At 42.2% G+C, this 17,241-nt stretch overlaps 1 protein-coding gene across 2 annotated transcripts in view; it reads right to left on the reverse strand.

The window, feature by feature from the left end:
• The window catches only part of metap1d (methionyl aminopeptidase type 1D (mitochondrial)), a 209,192-nt gene extending 194,299 nt beyond the window's left edge, over window positions 1–14,893 (reverse strand). For both annotated transcript variants that reach the window (XM_028806296.2, XM_051930684.1), the window contains exon 1: window positions 14,796–14,893. In XM_028806296.2, the coding sequence (XP_028662129.1) occupies window positions 14,796–14,856 (61 nt within the window). In that variant the 5' untranslated portion in view covers window positions 14,857–14,893. The remainder of the gene's footprint in view (window positions 1–14,795) is intronic.
• Window positions 14,894–17,241: the final 2,348 nt, after the last annotated feature.

Below are 17,241 nucleotides of genomic sequence, written 5' to 3' on the forward strand. Positions count from 1 at the left end.
GGACACAAGGTAGTAGTACTGTCAGAAAATTAGATGAGCTTAGTTTCATTTTATATTAAAAAAACATTTAAGTTAGATATTTAAATACATTCTTGTTTATCAGAGAGTGGTGATGGACATGTTGAATTTCTCTGTACATGTGACAATGTGGCTACGAGCACTACCACTACCTGTTATATACTGCAATGTGCTTCCTATCTATCTATCTATCTATCTATCTATCATACTCACTAAGTATAATGCTTATTAATCTATTATTTACAGCCCATCCACACTACTACATTGCACCTAACAGAGCCAGGATAGGCAGCACGTCTCTGAACTTGAACTGCATAGGAGTATTAAGACGACAGACAGATTACTGTAAATACCCGTGTTTAAGTTCTCCCGCAGATAAGTCAGAGCTTCATTTTACCGTATAATTTCCGGTATTTTATGTCGGTCTTATAAGTCGAATGCGGAAAACTGACGCTATTGGTTCGAGACATTATGATATGATAACGCCAACCTGAGAGAATAACCACAGAGCACACAGCCTTTTTTTTTGCTATGTATTGTGCCTAAGTGACAACACAGTAATACTCAAACTAATCCGAAGTGACATTTGCACTGTTTTTTCATTTTTTGTATCTCACACCCTCATACACCCTTATCGTAAGAGCATCCCTTATCTACAATGGAGAGTTTGATCAGAAGAAAACATGAAGCTGGTTTTCAATTAAAAGTTGTTGAAGTGGCGAAAGAAACTGGTAATTGTGCTGCTGCAACAAAATTCAATGTGTCGGAGAAACTGAGAAACGAGATTGGAGGAGGCAAGAAGATGTTAAGAAAAATACAATGTCGTATTTTTGAATGGGTGTACAAGTTAGGGTCTGATTTTATGATCTATTTTTCGGGTTTCAAGACCCGACTTACATACAAGTATATACAGTAGACAGACAGACAGATATGAAAGGCACTACATAACAGATAGATAGATAGATAGATAGATAGATAGATAGATAGATAGATAGATAGATAGATAGATAGATAGATAGATAGATAGATAGATAGATAGATAGATAGATAGATAGATGGCACTGTATAACAGTCAGGTAGACAGACTGGACATTTCAGTTATTTCTGTCTGTCTCCCCTGTTCAGTTTTTCTTCCTACGTCAGGCTCTAACTAGAGCACAACAGGACACTGCGCTGTCCAAAGAATTTGAGCAAAGAGCAGATCAACTGTAAAAATGACCTGCATGTACAAGTCTGATGTTATCACACATACGTGTCTCAGTTACAAAGGCAGGCTGAGAGACGACATTTCCTCAGGAGGAGCTCTGTGGATTAATCAGCAGATTCAGTTACATGAGTTTCCGAATGTAAGCCCCAGACAGTCTCGGTAAAACCAGTCCTTAATATTTCAGATGATCCGTAAGCCACAGACTTTAACCAGGAGCCCTAATAATCCTATACTAATTGCTAGTATTGCCACTGCGCATCTTGGCGCATGCAGCGTCTCCGTGAGGGCTGTGGTTCATATGTGAAATGCGGGCTCCTCCCAGACAATCCTGACATTTGACAAATCATTACACCGAACAGATCTATCCTTTGTGGGCCCCCCAGTCACTCAGACTAAGTTTTGTTATGTAGTGTTTCCAGAACTTGCCAAATGCCACAGTTAATTCCAATCATACTCATTATCATTAATTACTGCAGATGTTCATTCCAATAAGATGTGGTCATTAGCTGTTGTTAAAATCAATTTATAAACAGCACATTTGTAAATGGAGAGAAAAAAAAACAATACTAAATAAACGTTCTATAACATCACACGCGCTCTACCTTGCCGTCTTCATCGAGAACAGGACAAAGGCCCTCTTTTCTCGCTATGACTCGATTTTTTTTTTTTCTATCGTGGATATAGGAAGGAGATGTTTACATTTCCTCCGCTGCCAACATACATCATTTGTGACAAAAAATAACAAGCGCTCGACTAGAACTGTTCAATCCCTGCCAATCACTTACACTAAAACAGACATAAAACACGGCACTTGGAGCGATAGCTATGCTAAGCTTTAGTCGGGTGCCCAATAAAACATTACAGCCCAGGATCACATGGAACATTAATAAATTCTTTATATACTGTTATGTATGTGTGTGTGTGTGTATATATATATATATATATATATATATATATATATATATATATATATATATATATATATAGTATATACCTAATCTTAATTATTGTGAAACAACCAAGTGGGTCCGCTTTCTGAACAAGAGCCGCCAAGGCTACACTCTATGCAATTGCACTACTAAGTGCACAACAAATCGCTGCTTGTGCCTTTTTTCTTTCGACTTTGGCTGATCGCCCCATGCCATTCCGCAAACTGGCTGGCCAAATCCCGAAATCGAGGAAAAGATCAGACATTGGCCTTTTCCTGCTTTAGCCGATTTCAGGTTTTGGCTGTAATATATATATATATATATATATATATATATATATATATATATTTGAATTGCTCATATATATATAATTATGAAAAAATACAATGTATAACATTGTATTGTACATATAATATGTAACTGCGGTGGGTTGGCACCCTGCCCGGGATTGGTTCCTGCCTTGTGCCCTGTGTTGGCTGGGATTGGCTCCGGCAGAACCCCATGACCCCGTGTTCAGATTCAGCAGGTTGGAAAATGGATGGATGGATATAATATGTAATATATAGTACATTTGTATATGTTGTGTGTATTATATACATATAATAGACACATAAACAGATGCACACACACACACACGTATATATTCTCACCCAATATATATATAAGATTAAAGAGAGAAATTAATGAATTTTTAAAAAAAGTGAAATTAAAAACCGCCATGGCAGTGCCATTATGGGATGCAGCTCTGTGATGAAGTGCTGCCAAACAACAACATAAAAGAGCGTCAATGCCCCGCCAAAACAAACCGCAGGTCTCCTGCTTTCACTTACTCAGCAAAAAGAAATATCATTTAATGCATGCTGGGGTGTCATGGTGGATCTAAAAGAAGCTGTATATTACATTTGCTGTCTTAAAATGATTTGCATTAAAGTTTCAAACAAACATAAGCTTATGTGAGGGATTTATGTGAGTGTTCCTCTCATGTCCCAAAGATGTGCAGATTAGGGTCATTTAAAAATTTTCTGTGTGTCTTTAAGTCTGGATTTGAAGGAATAGACCATACTCATTTCTACACTGGCATTGATATACACATTTCAGATATTTGGAACTTTGTCGTTTAATGACTTATGGATTTAATCCATTTCTTACTAGGCTGTCCAACACAAAGTTATGAAACAGTAGAACAGCCAGGTGAGTGAGTTTGACCATCTGCCCGAGGTCAATAGGTTTGTGATTTAAGAATGAAGTCAACATTAAAAACAATTAAGACCTTTGACTCTCTAAGTTGTCCTTCTCCAGAAACGCAGTTAATTAGAGTTTATGTCTTCCTTTCCTCTGTGGTCAGCTGGCCATAGCTTGTTGTGAGGTGGAGTTTCAAATGTAACAAAAAGTGTGTGATACTTCCAAAATCCAGAAGAGTTTCACACCAATCCTGCTACTCCCCACTACTAACTGCTGGCTTCCAGTGTAGCAGGCCCCAAACAAGGAGAACTGGCAAAATAATTAGAAAAATCCCCAAAATAAAGCAAAAAGCCCCACAAGAAGGAGGATGCCGATAAATCCCCATCTGATGTACAAAAGAACAAACAACAGGAGACCATTCACTCCATCAAGCCCATTTCTTTAGCTCATCGCTAAGCGGTCCCAATATCTCATCCAGATTCTTCTTAAAGGTTGTCAAGATTTATGTTTCAACTCCATGTCTCAGTAGTTTGTTCCACACTCCTACAACTCTTTGTGTCAAGAAGTTCACTCTGGCTTCAGTCCTAAATACATTTCCCCTTAATTTCCACTGATGTCCTTGAGTGTGTGATTCACCACTGAACTGAAAGCATGTTGTTAGATCTACTTTATCAATGCCTTTAAATACCTCGATTAGGTCCCCACGCCTTCTCTTCTGCTCAGACTAAACAGATTTAATTCTCTGAGTTGGTCACAGTAGACATGTCCTCAAGTCCCAAGATGCACTTGGTTGCTCTCCTCTGCTCAGCTTCGAGTGCTACGGTGTCTTTCTTGTACTGTGGTGACCAGAACTGCACACAACACTCCAGATGTGGTCTCACTAGTGCATTATATAGTTTGAGCATAACGTCCCTTGACTTAAATTCAACAGTTTTTATTATATAACCTAGCATTTGATTTGCCTTTTTAATCTCTTTTGTGCACTGCTCAATCAATGATAATGTTGTGTCAATATAAACCCCTAAATCCTTTCCAGAGGTCACTTCCTGTAGCTCAGTGGCTCCCATCTTGTATTTATAACTGATGTTCCTTTTGCCCACGTGTACCACTTTTCTACATTTTTTCCAGGTGTTCCCCCAGGTCTAAAGCTTGTCCAGGTCTTTTTGAACTCTTTTTGCTGCCTCCTCAGTGTCAGCAATCCCTCCAATTTTGTTGGCATCTGCAAATTTCACAAGTTTACTAACTATAACAGAATCAATGTCATTAATACAAATCCAAAAAGTAATGGACTAAAGGCTCACCAATACCTTTACTTACTGAGACATCTGTATAAAGTCCAGAAGTTGATCACCAATGTCTATGTGCGTAAAATGGAGTCCATCTTCAGTGGCTACTTTACAGCATGGTATGGGACCTGCTAAGCTCAGGACTACAAGGCACTACAGAGGGTGGTGAACTCAGTCTTGAATAACACTGGCAGACATTTCTGATCTGCTCAGAGTATCTATAACACACGCTACCTCAGAAAGGTCAACAAGACCCTACATGGTCAATTTTCTCCTCTTCCTTTCAGACCCATTTGCACTCACACGAATTCCTTACGTCATGTGATTACTTAAGAACCAATCAAAATCAAACTCACCATTAAACTTAACAGATTTCACCCAAAAGTGAAATAATAACTGATCACAAAAGTTTTCATCCCGTCTTCAAGTCAGTGTTTAGTAGATGACAGCCTTGAGTCTGTGTGGACAGATGTCTCTTACCTATCAGCTATCCACATCTAGACTCTGCCACTTTGCCCCAAACTGCTCAAGATCTGCCAGGTGTCATGGAGACCGTTGAGTGAACAGCCCTTAGCCAAAAATTCTCCATTAGATTGAGATCTGGACACTGTCACGGCCACTCATGTTAACATTGTTGTTTCAAAGCCATTCTGTGTAATTCAAATTTAAATACAAAAACATTGTATGAGCCGTTTAGAAAAGACAGCCATTTTTAAACATGGTCCCCACTATTTTCAGGGGCTCAAAAGTATTTGGACAAACTAACATAATCATTAATATAAAGATCATTTTCAAAACTTGGTAGTGACTGCCTGAAGTCTGAACCCATATGGCCCTAATGATGCTTTGCCAGGCCTTTACTGCAGTGGTCTTCAGGTGCTGCTCGTTCGTTGAACTTTCTGCCATCAGTTTTGTCCTCAGCAAGTGAAATGCGTGTCCAGTTGGGTTGAGGTCAGTTGATTGACTTGACCATTGAAGAATATTCCACTTCATTGCCTTGAAAAGCACTTGGTCTGTTGTCTCAGTATGTTTTGGCTCCTTGTCCATCTGTACTGTGAAGTGTCGTCCTGTCAGTTTTGTAGCATTTGTGTGAATCTGAGCAGACAGTATAGCGCCCCCTGGACACTTCAGAATTCATCCTGCTACTTCTGTCAGCAGTCACATCATCAATGAACACCAGTGAATGACTTCCAATGGAGCCATGCATGAACACGGCCTCCACCATGTTTCACAGATGATGTGGTATTCATCACATCATGAGCCGTTTCTTTTCTTCTCCTTACTCTTCTCTTTCAATCTTTCTGTTATATATTGATCTTAGTTTCCTTTGTCCAAAGAAAATTATTCCAGAACTGGGCAAGCTTTTCAGAAATGATTTTTGACAAATTCTATTCTGCCCTTAGTATGCTTGAGGTTTACTTTTGGCTTGCACTTTGTGGTAAACTCTGTCTTTACTTTCATGAAGTCTTCTCTTGATTGTCGACTTTGCCAATGGCAGGTTGACCTCTCAGAGAATGTTGTTGGTTTGGCTAAATGTTGTGAATTGGATCTTAATCACCAAGGACAGAATTCTGCAATCATCTGGGCACAGTTGTCTTCCATGATTGTCATGGCCTTCAGGTGTTGCTGAGCTCACCAGTGTGTCCCTTCCTTTTAAGGATGGATGGATGGATGGATTGATGGATGGATGCTTTATTAATCTCCAAGGGGAAATTCACATACTCCAGCAGCAGCATACTGATCAAGAACAATATTAAATTAAAGAGTGATAACAATGCAGGTATACAGACAGACAATATCTTTATATAATGTTAACGTTTACCCCTCCCGGGTGGAATTGAAAAGTCAAATAGTGTGGTGGAAGAACGATCTCCTCAGTCTGTCAGTGGAGCAGGACGGTGACAGCAGTCTGTTGCTGAAGCTGCTCCTCTGTCTGGAGATGATACTGTTCAGTGGATTCAGTGGATTCTCCATGATTGACAGGAGCCTGCTCAGCGCCCGTCGCTCTGCCACGGATGTCAAACTGTCCAGCTCCATGCCTACAATAGAGCCTGCCTTCCTCACCAGTTTGTCCAGGTTTGAGGCGTCCCTCTTCTTTATGCTGCCTCCCCAGCACACCACCGCATAGAAGAGGGCGCTTGCCACAACCGTCTGATAGAACATCTGCAGCATCTTATTGTAGATGTTGAAGGACGCCAGTCTTCTAAGGAAGTATAGTCGTCTCTGTCCTTTCTTACACAGCGCATCAGTATTGGCAGTTCAGTCCAGTTTATCATCCAGCTGCACTCCCAGGTATTTATAGGTCTGCACCCTCTGCACACAGTCACCTCTGATGATCACGGGGTTCATGAGGTGTCTGGGCCTCCTAAAATCCACCACCAGCTCCTTGGTTTTGCTGGTGTTCAGGTGTAGGTGGTTTGAGTCGCACCATTTAACAAAGTCCTTGATGAGGTTCCTATACTCCTCCTCCTGCCCACTCCTGATGCAGCCCACGATAGCAGTGTCGTCAGCGAACTTTTGCATGTGGCAGGACTCCAAGTTGTATTGGAAGTCTGATGTATATAGGCTGAACAGGACCGGAGAAAGTACAGTCCCCTGCGGCGCTCCTGTGTTGCTGACCACAATGTCAGACCTGCAGTTCCTGAGACGCACATACTGAGGTCTGTTTGTAAGATAGATCCACGATCCATGCCACCAGGTATGAATCTACTCCCATCTCTGTCAGCTTGTCCCTAAGGAGCAGAGGTTGGATTGTGTTGAAGGCGCTAGAGAAGTCCAGAAACATAATTCTTACAGCACCACTGCCTCTGTCCAAGTGGGAGAGGGATTGGTGTAGCATGTAGATGATGGCATCTTCCGCACCCACCTTCTCCTGGTATGCGAACTGCAGAGGGTCGACGGCGTGATGGACCTGTGGCCTCAGGTGGTGAAGCAGCAGCCACTCCATGGTGTGCATCACATGTGACGTCAGAGCGACAGGCTGGAAGTGAATCAAATGGTTGATTTGACCACTCCTGGTGTTCCTGTTGGCGCTCTAAAGATTTTGTTTTGTAATCAATGCCTAATGATGGCCCGTTTTTACTGGCGTGGACAGCTCTTTGGACCTCATATTGAGAGTTCACAGTGAGAGCTTCCAAATGCAAACTGCACACTTGGAATCAACTGCAGACCTTCTACCTGCTTAATACTTGATGAAATAATGAGGGACCTGCACCCACCTGACTATGGAGCAGCTTATCAGTAAAATGTCCAAATACTTTTGAACCCCTGAAAGAAAAACTGAGCTATCATTCCTAAACGGCTCGTACAATATTTTTGGTAAACCCTTTAAATTAAAGATGAAAGTTTACACTTCAATCACATAATGATTGGTTTATTTCAAATCCATTGTGGTGGTGTAAAGAACCAAAATTATGAAAAGTGTGTCCCTGCCCATAGACTTATGGACCTGACTGTATTTTCAGGTGACCAAGCTCAATTCTGCTCTCTCTGTGGGTTGGTGGCAGGATTGCGACTCCAGCCACCATAAAAAAGACCTCACACTGTTCCAGTGTCACCCTCTGCACTCGGGTCCCACTCTAGGTAGTTCGGTGTGTGGTGGTCAGTACATGCTCCCAACCTCTCTCCTCTCTCTCTACTTATTAAGTTTGTACTTTGTACGCACAGTCGCTGTTATGTATTACGGTTTACTTCCACAAATCAACCTGCATAACTCTAGCTGCTGAATAAATAAAATTTTATTTTTCAATTTTTGGAAGCCCACCAGGAAACTGCTGTCATAATAATATCATCATTAACTAGCAATCCCCCCACTTGATGATGCTCTACTGAAGCAATAATCCGACTGAACAATAGCTGAGAAACACGATGCCAGTCTGCCTGGGCTCCCTTTCACTGCTCATGGGAATGCCGGGCTAACAAGGGCTAGGATTCCTACGTCGGTGTCAGGTTCATTGGCTGCGACAGTTCAGCTCGACCAAGTCCCAGTCAGCCACCTTGTCTCCTGTAAACTGAATGATTTGGAGGCGCCATCGGGTAACAGTAGGGGTTACACTATTATGCCAACAGGTGTAACTGAAAACCAAAACTGAAATTAAAAGCGCTTCCCTGTTCCGGTGGTGCCATTATTGAACGCAACTCTGCAGTTAAACTACTGACGGATAACAGCATAAAAGAGACAGAAAGACCCTGCCGAAAGACGCTTCACTAATTCAACAAAAAAACATTCAGAGTATGATGGGGCAACCTCACAGATTCATGTCCTGGGCTTAAATCCCAAGTCCTCTCTGTGACCATACGAGTTTTTATTCCACATCCTCAAGATGTACCTGACAGATTAACTGGTGATTATCTGACCTTGTGTGGGGGGGTGTGCATCCTGTCATGAGCTGGCATCCCATAAAAGGCTGATTCCTGCCCGGCACCACAAATCGGCTCCAACTGCAACACAACCCAAAAAAAAGTGAATCTAAATATTAGGTCACGTATGCCAATTAAGAAATGGGGGTCACATTCAATGGCACCCACATGCCACTGTGTGAGCTCCACTTGGTCCAAGTGCTCATGAGCCAGGAGAAAAGTAACATCATAGAAAGAAATTTCAGGCTGGTCAGCTTTACAAAGCAAGGAAGATGTGCGCAATATTCTTGTGTCACTGGTTCAGGATTCCAAGGATGAAAAGCAAACCAGGTCAAATACTCCTTCAACCAAACTGCTATGAATCCTCTAAATAAGTTCAACTTTAATAAATCGTGGGACGTACAGCTAGTACTTGCATCAATCATTAGTCAGGTTTTAAATTGTGTGTAAAATGCACACAAATACCACAAATAAAATGTAGCAGTAAGCATAAACTTTACACAAAAAAGTACTAAGTGTGATAGCAATACTTACCGTCGCAGTCATTCTGTAAAACCAGACTATAAAACTGAAGTGAAATTTATACTTGCATTTGCATGTCTCCTCGGGCAGTTAACAACAAGCCATTAAAAAAAAATGCACAAATAGTTAAATAGTATATTTGGCATGATAGATAGATAGATAGATAGATAGATAGATAGATAGATAGATAGATAGATAGATAGATAGATAGATAGATAGATAGATAGATAGATAGATAGCACTACAGTGCATCCGGAAAGTATTCACAGCGCATCACTTTTTCCACATTTTGTTATGTTACAGCCTTATTCCAAAATTGATTAAATTCATTTTTTTCCTCAAAATTCTACACACAACACCCCATAATTTTTTGCAAATTTATTAAAAATAAAAAAACTGAGAAATCCCATGTACATAAGTATTCACAGCCTTTGCTCAATACTTTGTTGATGCACCTTTGGCAGCAATTCCAGCCTCAAGTCTTTTTGAATATGATGCTACAAGCTTGGCACACCTATCCTTGGCCAGTTTCGCCCATTCCTCTTTGCAGCACCTCTCAAGCTCCATCAAGTTGGATGGGAAGTGTCGGTGCACAGCCATTTTAAGATCTCTCCAGAGATGTTCAATCGGATTCAAGTCTGGGCTCTGGCTGGGCCACTCAAGGATATTCACAGAGTTGTCCTGAAGCCACTCCTTTGATATCTTGGCTGTGTGCTTAGGGTCGTTGTCCTGCTGAAAGATGAACCGTCACCCCAGTCTGAGGTCAAGAGCGCTCTGGAGCAGGTTTTCATCCAGGATGTTTCTGTACATTGCTGCAGTCATCTTTCCCTTTATCCTGACTAGTCTCCCAGTTTCTGCCGCTGAAAAACATCCCCACAGCATGATGCTACCACCACCATGCTTCACTGTAGGGATGGTATTGGCCTGGTGATGAGCGGTGCCTGGTTTCCTCCAAACGTGACGCCTGGCATTCACACCAAACAGTTCAATCTTTGTCTCATCAGACCACAGAATTTTCTTTCTCATGGTCTGAGAGTTCTTCAGGTGCCTTTTGGCAAACTCCAGGCGGCCTGCCATGTGCCTTTTACTAAGGAGTGGCTTCCGTCTGGCCACTCTACCATACAGGCCTAATTGGTGGATTGCTGCAGAGATGGTTGTCCTTCTGGAAGGTTCTCCTCTCTCCACAGAGGACCTCTGGAGCTCTGACAGAGTGACCATCGGGTTCTTGGTCACCTCCCTGACTAAGGCCCTTCTCCCCCGATCGCTCAGTTTAGATGGCCGGCCAGCTCTAGGAAGAGTCCTGGTGGTTTCGAACTTCTTCCACTTACGGATGATGGAGGCCACTGTGCTCATTAGGACCTTCAAAGCAGCAGAAATTTTTCTGTAACCTTCCCCAGATTTGTGCCTCGAGACAATCCTGTCTCGGAGGTCTACAGACAATTCCTTTTGACTTCATGCTTGGTTTGTGCTCTGACATGAACTGTCAACTGTGGGACCTTATATAGACATGTGTGTGCCTTTCCAAATCATGTCCAGTCAACTGAATTTACCACAGGTGGACTCCAGTTAAGCTGCAGAATCATCTCAAGGATGATCAGGGGAAACAGGATGCACCTGAGCTCAAGTTTGAGCTTCATGGCAAAGGCTGTGAATACTTATGTACATGTGCTTTCTCAATTTTTTTATTTTTAATAAATTTGCAAAAATCTCAAGTAAACTTTTTTCACGTTGTCATTATGGGGTGTTGTGTGTAGAATTCTGAGGAAAAAAATGAATTTAATCCATTTTGGAATAAGGCTGTAACATAACAAAATGTGGAAAAAGTGATGCGCTGTGAATACTTTCCAGATTCACTGTAGGTCCAGAAGGTTGCCGGTTCAAATCCCCGTCACTGCCAAAAATAGATCCTACTCTGCTGGGCTCTTGAGCAAGACCCTTGACCTGTAATTGCTCCAGGGGCGTTGTACAGTGGCTGACCCTGCGCTCTGACCCAAGGGGTATGCGAAAACTAACAAATTCCTAATACAAGAAATTGTATAAGGTGAAAAAAAAAAAAATCGGAAAACCATCGGATGATGGATTCATTGTTTTTGATGAATGTTTCGACAGCGAGAGCACGTGCTCACCAGACCAAGGCGTGTTGCCGACTGAAAACTACAAGGGATCGCCTATCAAAGGACCTCCCCCTCACACCCCAACCCAGTCGGCTGCCTCTACTTCACGCAATGACTTTGAGAAATGCGGTACTTCATTTTGGCTCGCCCTTTAACAAAATTTGTGTTATGTTTACATGTAATAATATAAATGAAGATGTTACAATCACTAAAGAACAATGGACAGGATAAAGCCAGATTTTGTTATCTGTTCCAGAGCTAAACGCTGCAATGACATCAACCATTCAATGACTAAGCAATTCTATATTTAAGGACATTACTTCTCTAAATTATGCGTCTTTCTTGCATATGTGTGCATTATTTATCTTTTGTGTACTATTCATGCGTTATTATTCTCATTGAAATTTAATTTGCATGTAACTACTTCTTTGACATGTTGTAAAACACTTTGAGCTACATCCTTGACATGAAAATGTGCTATAGAAAGAAATGTTGTTGTTGTTATTCGTTTGCCATTCAAGTCAGATCTAACAATCCCAGTAAGACCACTGCTGCAAAATGAGTCGCCTCATTTAGAAATGCAAACTCTTCGTGTTTTTCTGAGTATGCGGACACAACTCTCACTGTGATTATGCAGGGACCGAGTAAGTCCTTAATAGGGGCCCCGGAATCCCATACTCTCCCAGAAACTCCTAATGGATTCCTCGAGGAACACGGTCATAAGTCTTCTGTAAGTGTACAAAACACATTTAGACCAATTGGGCACACTACCATGCCACCTCCAGATTCCTCATGATGGTATAGAGTCGGTTCATCATTTGACGGCCTGGATCCACACTGCTCCAAACAGGAAGGTGAGATCGACAGACGGATCGTGACAGCAAGCGCAGTTAGGCAGTCGCTACATCGATCTGCAGTGGTGAAGAAGGAGCCGAGTCAGAAGGCAAAGCTCTCGATTTGCCAGTCGATGTACATCCCTATCCTCACCTGTGGGGAAATGAGCTTTGGGTAACGACCAAAAGTGTGAGATTGCAGGTACAAGTGGCTGACATGAGCTTTCTCTACAGCAGGGGTCACCAAGTCCAGTCCTGGAGGACCACCGCGGCTGCAGGTTTTCATTCTAACCATTTTTTAATTGAGTGCCCTGTTTGTGCTGCTAATTAACTTCTTGACAAGAAACCATGACACACAGACACACACCCATCATCGAGATATCGATGTTTTCTGTATCAGGGAACTCTAAAACATCAAGATCCGTCAAAAACCGGAGATCGAAATTTTTGACGATTCTAAAGTTTTCACTCCTCTCACATAGACAACAGGTTATGGTGACGAGGACACAAAGCAAAAAAATAGAACCTTCAACATATGCTGCATTTTAAACTACACACATGCATTAATATAAATCAATAACACCAAAATAACATTGAAGGCGGAAAATATAAATAGTGTAGTTCCGTTTCACAGTTAAAGCATTGAGTCTCCAAGATGTTGCACTTTTGTCCCATTAATTCCATGAGTGGCAGTGAAAGACATGAGATCAAAAGCACTTGGATGCAGTAAACAGTTTTTTAATAAAATTTAGTTCTGTAATGGCGCTCGGGTAGAAGCTTTTCAGCAGTCTGGATGTGTGCATGTAAACAGAACTAGAACGTCTTCCAGAAGGCTGCAGAGCTACAGTATAAGGTGGTGGCCTGAGTGAGATGGGTCCCTAATTTTTTAGCCCTTCATAAATACTGAGTTTTGTATATGTTATTTAGTAAAGGTAACTAGATGCTAGTAATTTCTTGTGCTGATTTGAGGACTCTCTTGTCAACCACGGAGCAGCCAGCATACCATACCTGGATGCCACAGGCGAGTGTGCTTCCCACAGAGCAGCTACAGAAGGACACCAATAACGGCTTGGACATGCTAGCCTTCCTCAGCATCCTTAAGATGTAGTGCCACTTCTGTGCCTTCTTCACAGGAGAAGTTGTACTAACAGACCATGTGACGTCCTGGAAGATGTGTGTGCTAAGGAATTTAAAGGTAGGCACTCTCTCCACTATGTCTCCTCTGATGTAGTATTTGCAAACTTATTTAGAAAGATACGGTATATTCATGGTGGAGCGCATTTGAAAAATGCTAATTAGATTGGATTATTCAATTATAAAAGGTTGAGCCGAATTTTCAGAAAATGTTACTTGGACAAGGTAAATAAACGGCATTTTGTTTTTGCTGGACTAATGTATCCCTTATCCGGCTCCATAAGCCAAGTGACTAAGTGAAATGACCATTCATTCTGTCCTTCCGAAAACCACCACATCCTCGTGCATCCCAACAGTTTATTTCTGTCAGCTTTACTAAAGCAAGCACTAAGCATTTACACTTATAAACCTCAGGAATCGATTCAGTCTCTTCAGAGATAATTATTGTTTTATTAACAGTACAATTGCTTTGCTTTTCTCTTTTAGCAAGATTCATGTGAGAAATGCCTGAAACAAAAACGTTAACTGTTTTTATTATATGGCCATTGTCTATTTACGGCTATGCTTGTTATTATAATAATAATAAGCTTCTTCTTTGGTCCCAGGTTGGTACGGATTTTTTGTTTGGATATTCAAATTACACACTTTAAGACGCCCTGCTCTAAAGGGTTCATTTTGCACATTTTACACTTGGCTGCTGCTTAACTGAACTTCTCGTCCATTTCATGCATAAATTGTACACAAACAACAAAAAAAACTTTTAGAATAAGCTGATGAAGGGATAAAAGAAGTCCTACAGGTTCTTTATTTTAAGCCTGCTTACCGGTCATCGATTATCTATAGGCGACTTCATCCATCACAAGCAGGAGAGCTCCCGACTCTGAATGGGACACAACACGCGATTAGTAGAACCGTTAATTTCATATTTTAACACTTCACGCTGCCATTTTCCTTTGTTGTTCTAACAAATCATTAAACTGTTTCATTATCTGTTCGTCGCGTTTAAGTATCCCTACAAAAGCGACATTCCTCGCTTCACCCATACTTAAGTTTGAAAAAGTATAAAGTTCTTTTGCTTTGCAACGCCTGACAACAACTGCAAAGGAGGACTGGACACACACAGCATTTAATTGACAATCAATAAGTACAATGCGCCGGATCAGCTTTTGCATTTTATGTATGTTTGCTAAAGAAGCGTGCAGCACGCTTACCTCTGCCGATCAGACACCTGACTGCGGGGCGGCAGGCCATGTTGAATAGTGCCGGCGTCATGTGATCCGCCAGTGCGCGTGCGCACTCCAGGACTGGTGGTGCACTCGCCTTTTGACGTTCTGTCACATGCAAATCTGTTTAGTCGCGTTATGGACGGCGAACGGAAAGCTCTGAATTGCTCGTAAGTTAACATTTAAAAAAAAGTTCCTTTTGTACAGCCTTTTGATCGTTGTTCTGTAGAATGACAAGCTGATTAACAGACAACGTGCACGATTGAGAAAGAAACGACAGAATAAACGAATTCGCAAGTCTGAGTGGGTTCACTGTATTTTATGATTAAATTTAACATACACCGATCAGTCACAACATTCAAATCATGGACGCGTGATGTGAGTAACATCCATCCATCCATTTTCCAACCCGCTGAATCCGAACACAGGGTCACGGGGGTCTGCTGGAGCCAATCCCAGCCAACACAGGGCACAAGGCAGGGAACCAATCCCGGGCAGGGTGCCAACCCACCGCAGGTGAGTAACATTGATTTTCTCATTTCAGTGGCACCTGTTTAGGGATGGGCTACTTTAGGCAGCAAGTGAATAGTCAGTTCTTGAAGGTTTTGAAAGCAGGAAAAATGGGCAAGTGTAAGAATCTGAGCGGCTTTGACAAGGGCCACATTGTGACATCTAGATGACAGGGGCAGAGCATGTCCAAAACGGCAGGTCTTGTGGAGTGTTCCTGTTACGCAGTGGTTAGTACCTACCAAAAGTGGTTCAAGGAAGAATAACCAGTGAACCGGCAACAGGTTCATGGGCACCTTAAGGCTCACTGATGTATATGAGGAGCGAAAGCTGGCGCTCCAGTTTGCCACTGTTGCACAAACAGCTGAAAAAACTTAATGCTGGCCATGAGATAAAGGTGGGAGAGCACACAGTGCATTGCAGCCTTCTGGGTGTGGGGCTGTGTAGCCACAGACCAGTCAGAGTGCCCAGTCTGACTCCCATCTACCACCAAAGGCTCCTGCAATGGGCACGAGTGTCAGGACTGAACTATATATCAATGGAAGAAGATGGCCTGGTGTGATGAGTCCAGTTTTCTTTTAGATCATCTGGACGGCCAGCTGTGAGAGTGTCGTTTAACTGGGGATGGCAGCAGGTTGCACTATGAGATAAAGGCAAGCTGGCTGAGGCAGTGTGCTGCTCTGCGCAATGTTCTGCTGGGAAGCCTTGGGTCCTGGCATTCATGTGGATGTTACTTTGACACGTACCACCTACCTAAAGATTGCAGATCACATCCACCCCTTCATGGCAATGGTATTCCCTGATGGCAGTGGCCTCTTTCTGCAGGATAATGCGCCCTGCCACACTGCAGAAATTGTTCAGGAATGGTTTGAGGAACATGACAAAGAGTTGAAAGTGTTGAATTGGCCTCCAGATTCCTCAGATGTCAATCTGATCGAGCATCTGTGGGGTGCGCTGGAAAAACAAGTCAGATCCATGGAAGCCCCCTCTCGCAAGTGACATGACTTAAAGGATCTGCTGCTAAGGCCTTACCATTGAACACTTTCAGAGGTCTTCTTGCAGGGTCCATACCTTGATGGCTCAGAGCTTTTCTGGTGGCACAATGGGGTCCTAAACCATATTTGGCAGGTGGCTGATCGCTGTGTATAATTGCTTTTTTGATGAGAATTTAGTAATCTATATATATATAATTCTTTTCGCGTTTGAAACGGAAATTACGTATGACCACGCGATATGGAAATTATGTATGAAACGGAAATTACGTATGACCACGAGATATGGAAATTACGTATGACCACAGAACATATTATAATACAGGAACTAATCACTTCGTTTGTGGACGCCATTTTTATATCGTCTTTACGAATTGTTATTATGTGAGTTACTTTACTGATACTGCGGTGGGTTGGCACCCTGCCCAGGATTGGTTCCTGCCTTGTGCCCTGTGTTGGCTGGGATTGGCTCCAGCAGACCCCCGTGACCCTGTGTTCGGATTCAGCGGGTTGGAAAATGGATGGATGGACGGACTTTACTGATACTAAAAAGAAATAAACACAAACACGCAGAGAAGTTTTATTTATTCATCCATGTGACAGTTGCGGAAACTGCCACATTGTAACGTTTTTTTAGTTGGCAGTACTTGATAGTAGAAGAGATGAGGAAAACAGCTTTGCGTCTTTCTACTTTTTAACTGCGCCAAGCTGTAAACAATGGGTCGGGCAGCGTCCTCTCTTCTCGCACTGTTTGTGACACTTCAAGTTCCCCATCGGCTCCTGGGAGAGTGGAAATCTTTGCGAATAAGTGTAATCGTCGCCATCAAAGCAGGACTCTGTTTGTCCCTTAAGGTGAGTTTGGGTCACTAAAACCCCGCAACATTCAAGGTTGCTTTTGTGATCAATTATTTTAAGAAGATGGAGAGTTTACATCT

The sequence above is a fragment of the Erpetoichthys calabaricus genome, chromosome 8 (genome assembly GCF_900747795.2).
Source record: "Erpetoichthys calabaricus chromosome 8, fErpCal1.3, whole genome shotgun sequence".
Taxonomy (NCBI): Eukaryota; Metazoa; Chordata; class Cladistia; order Polypteriformes; family Polypteridae; genus Erpetoichthys; species Erpetoichthys calabaricus.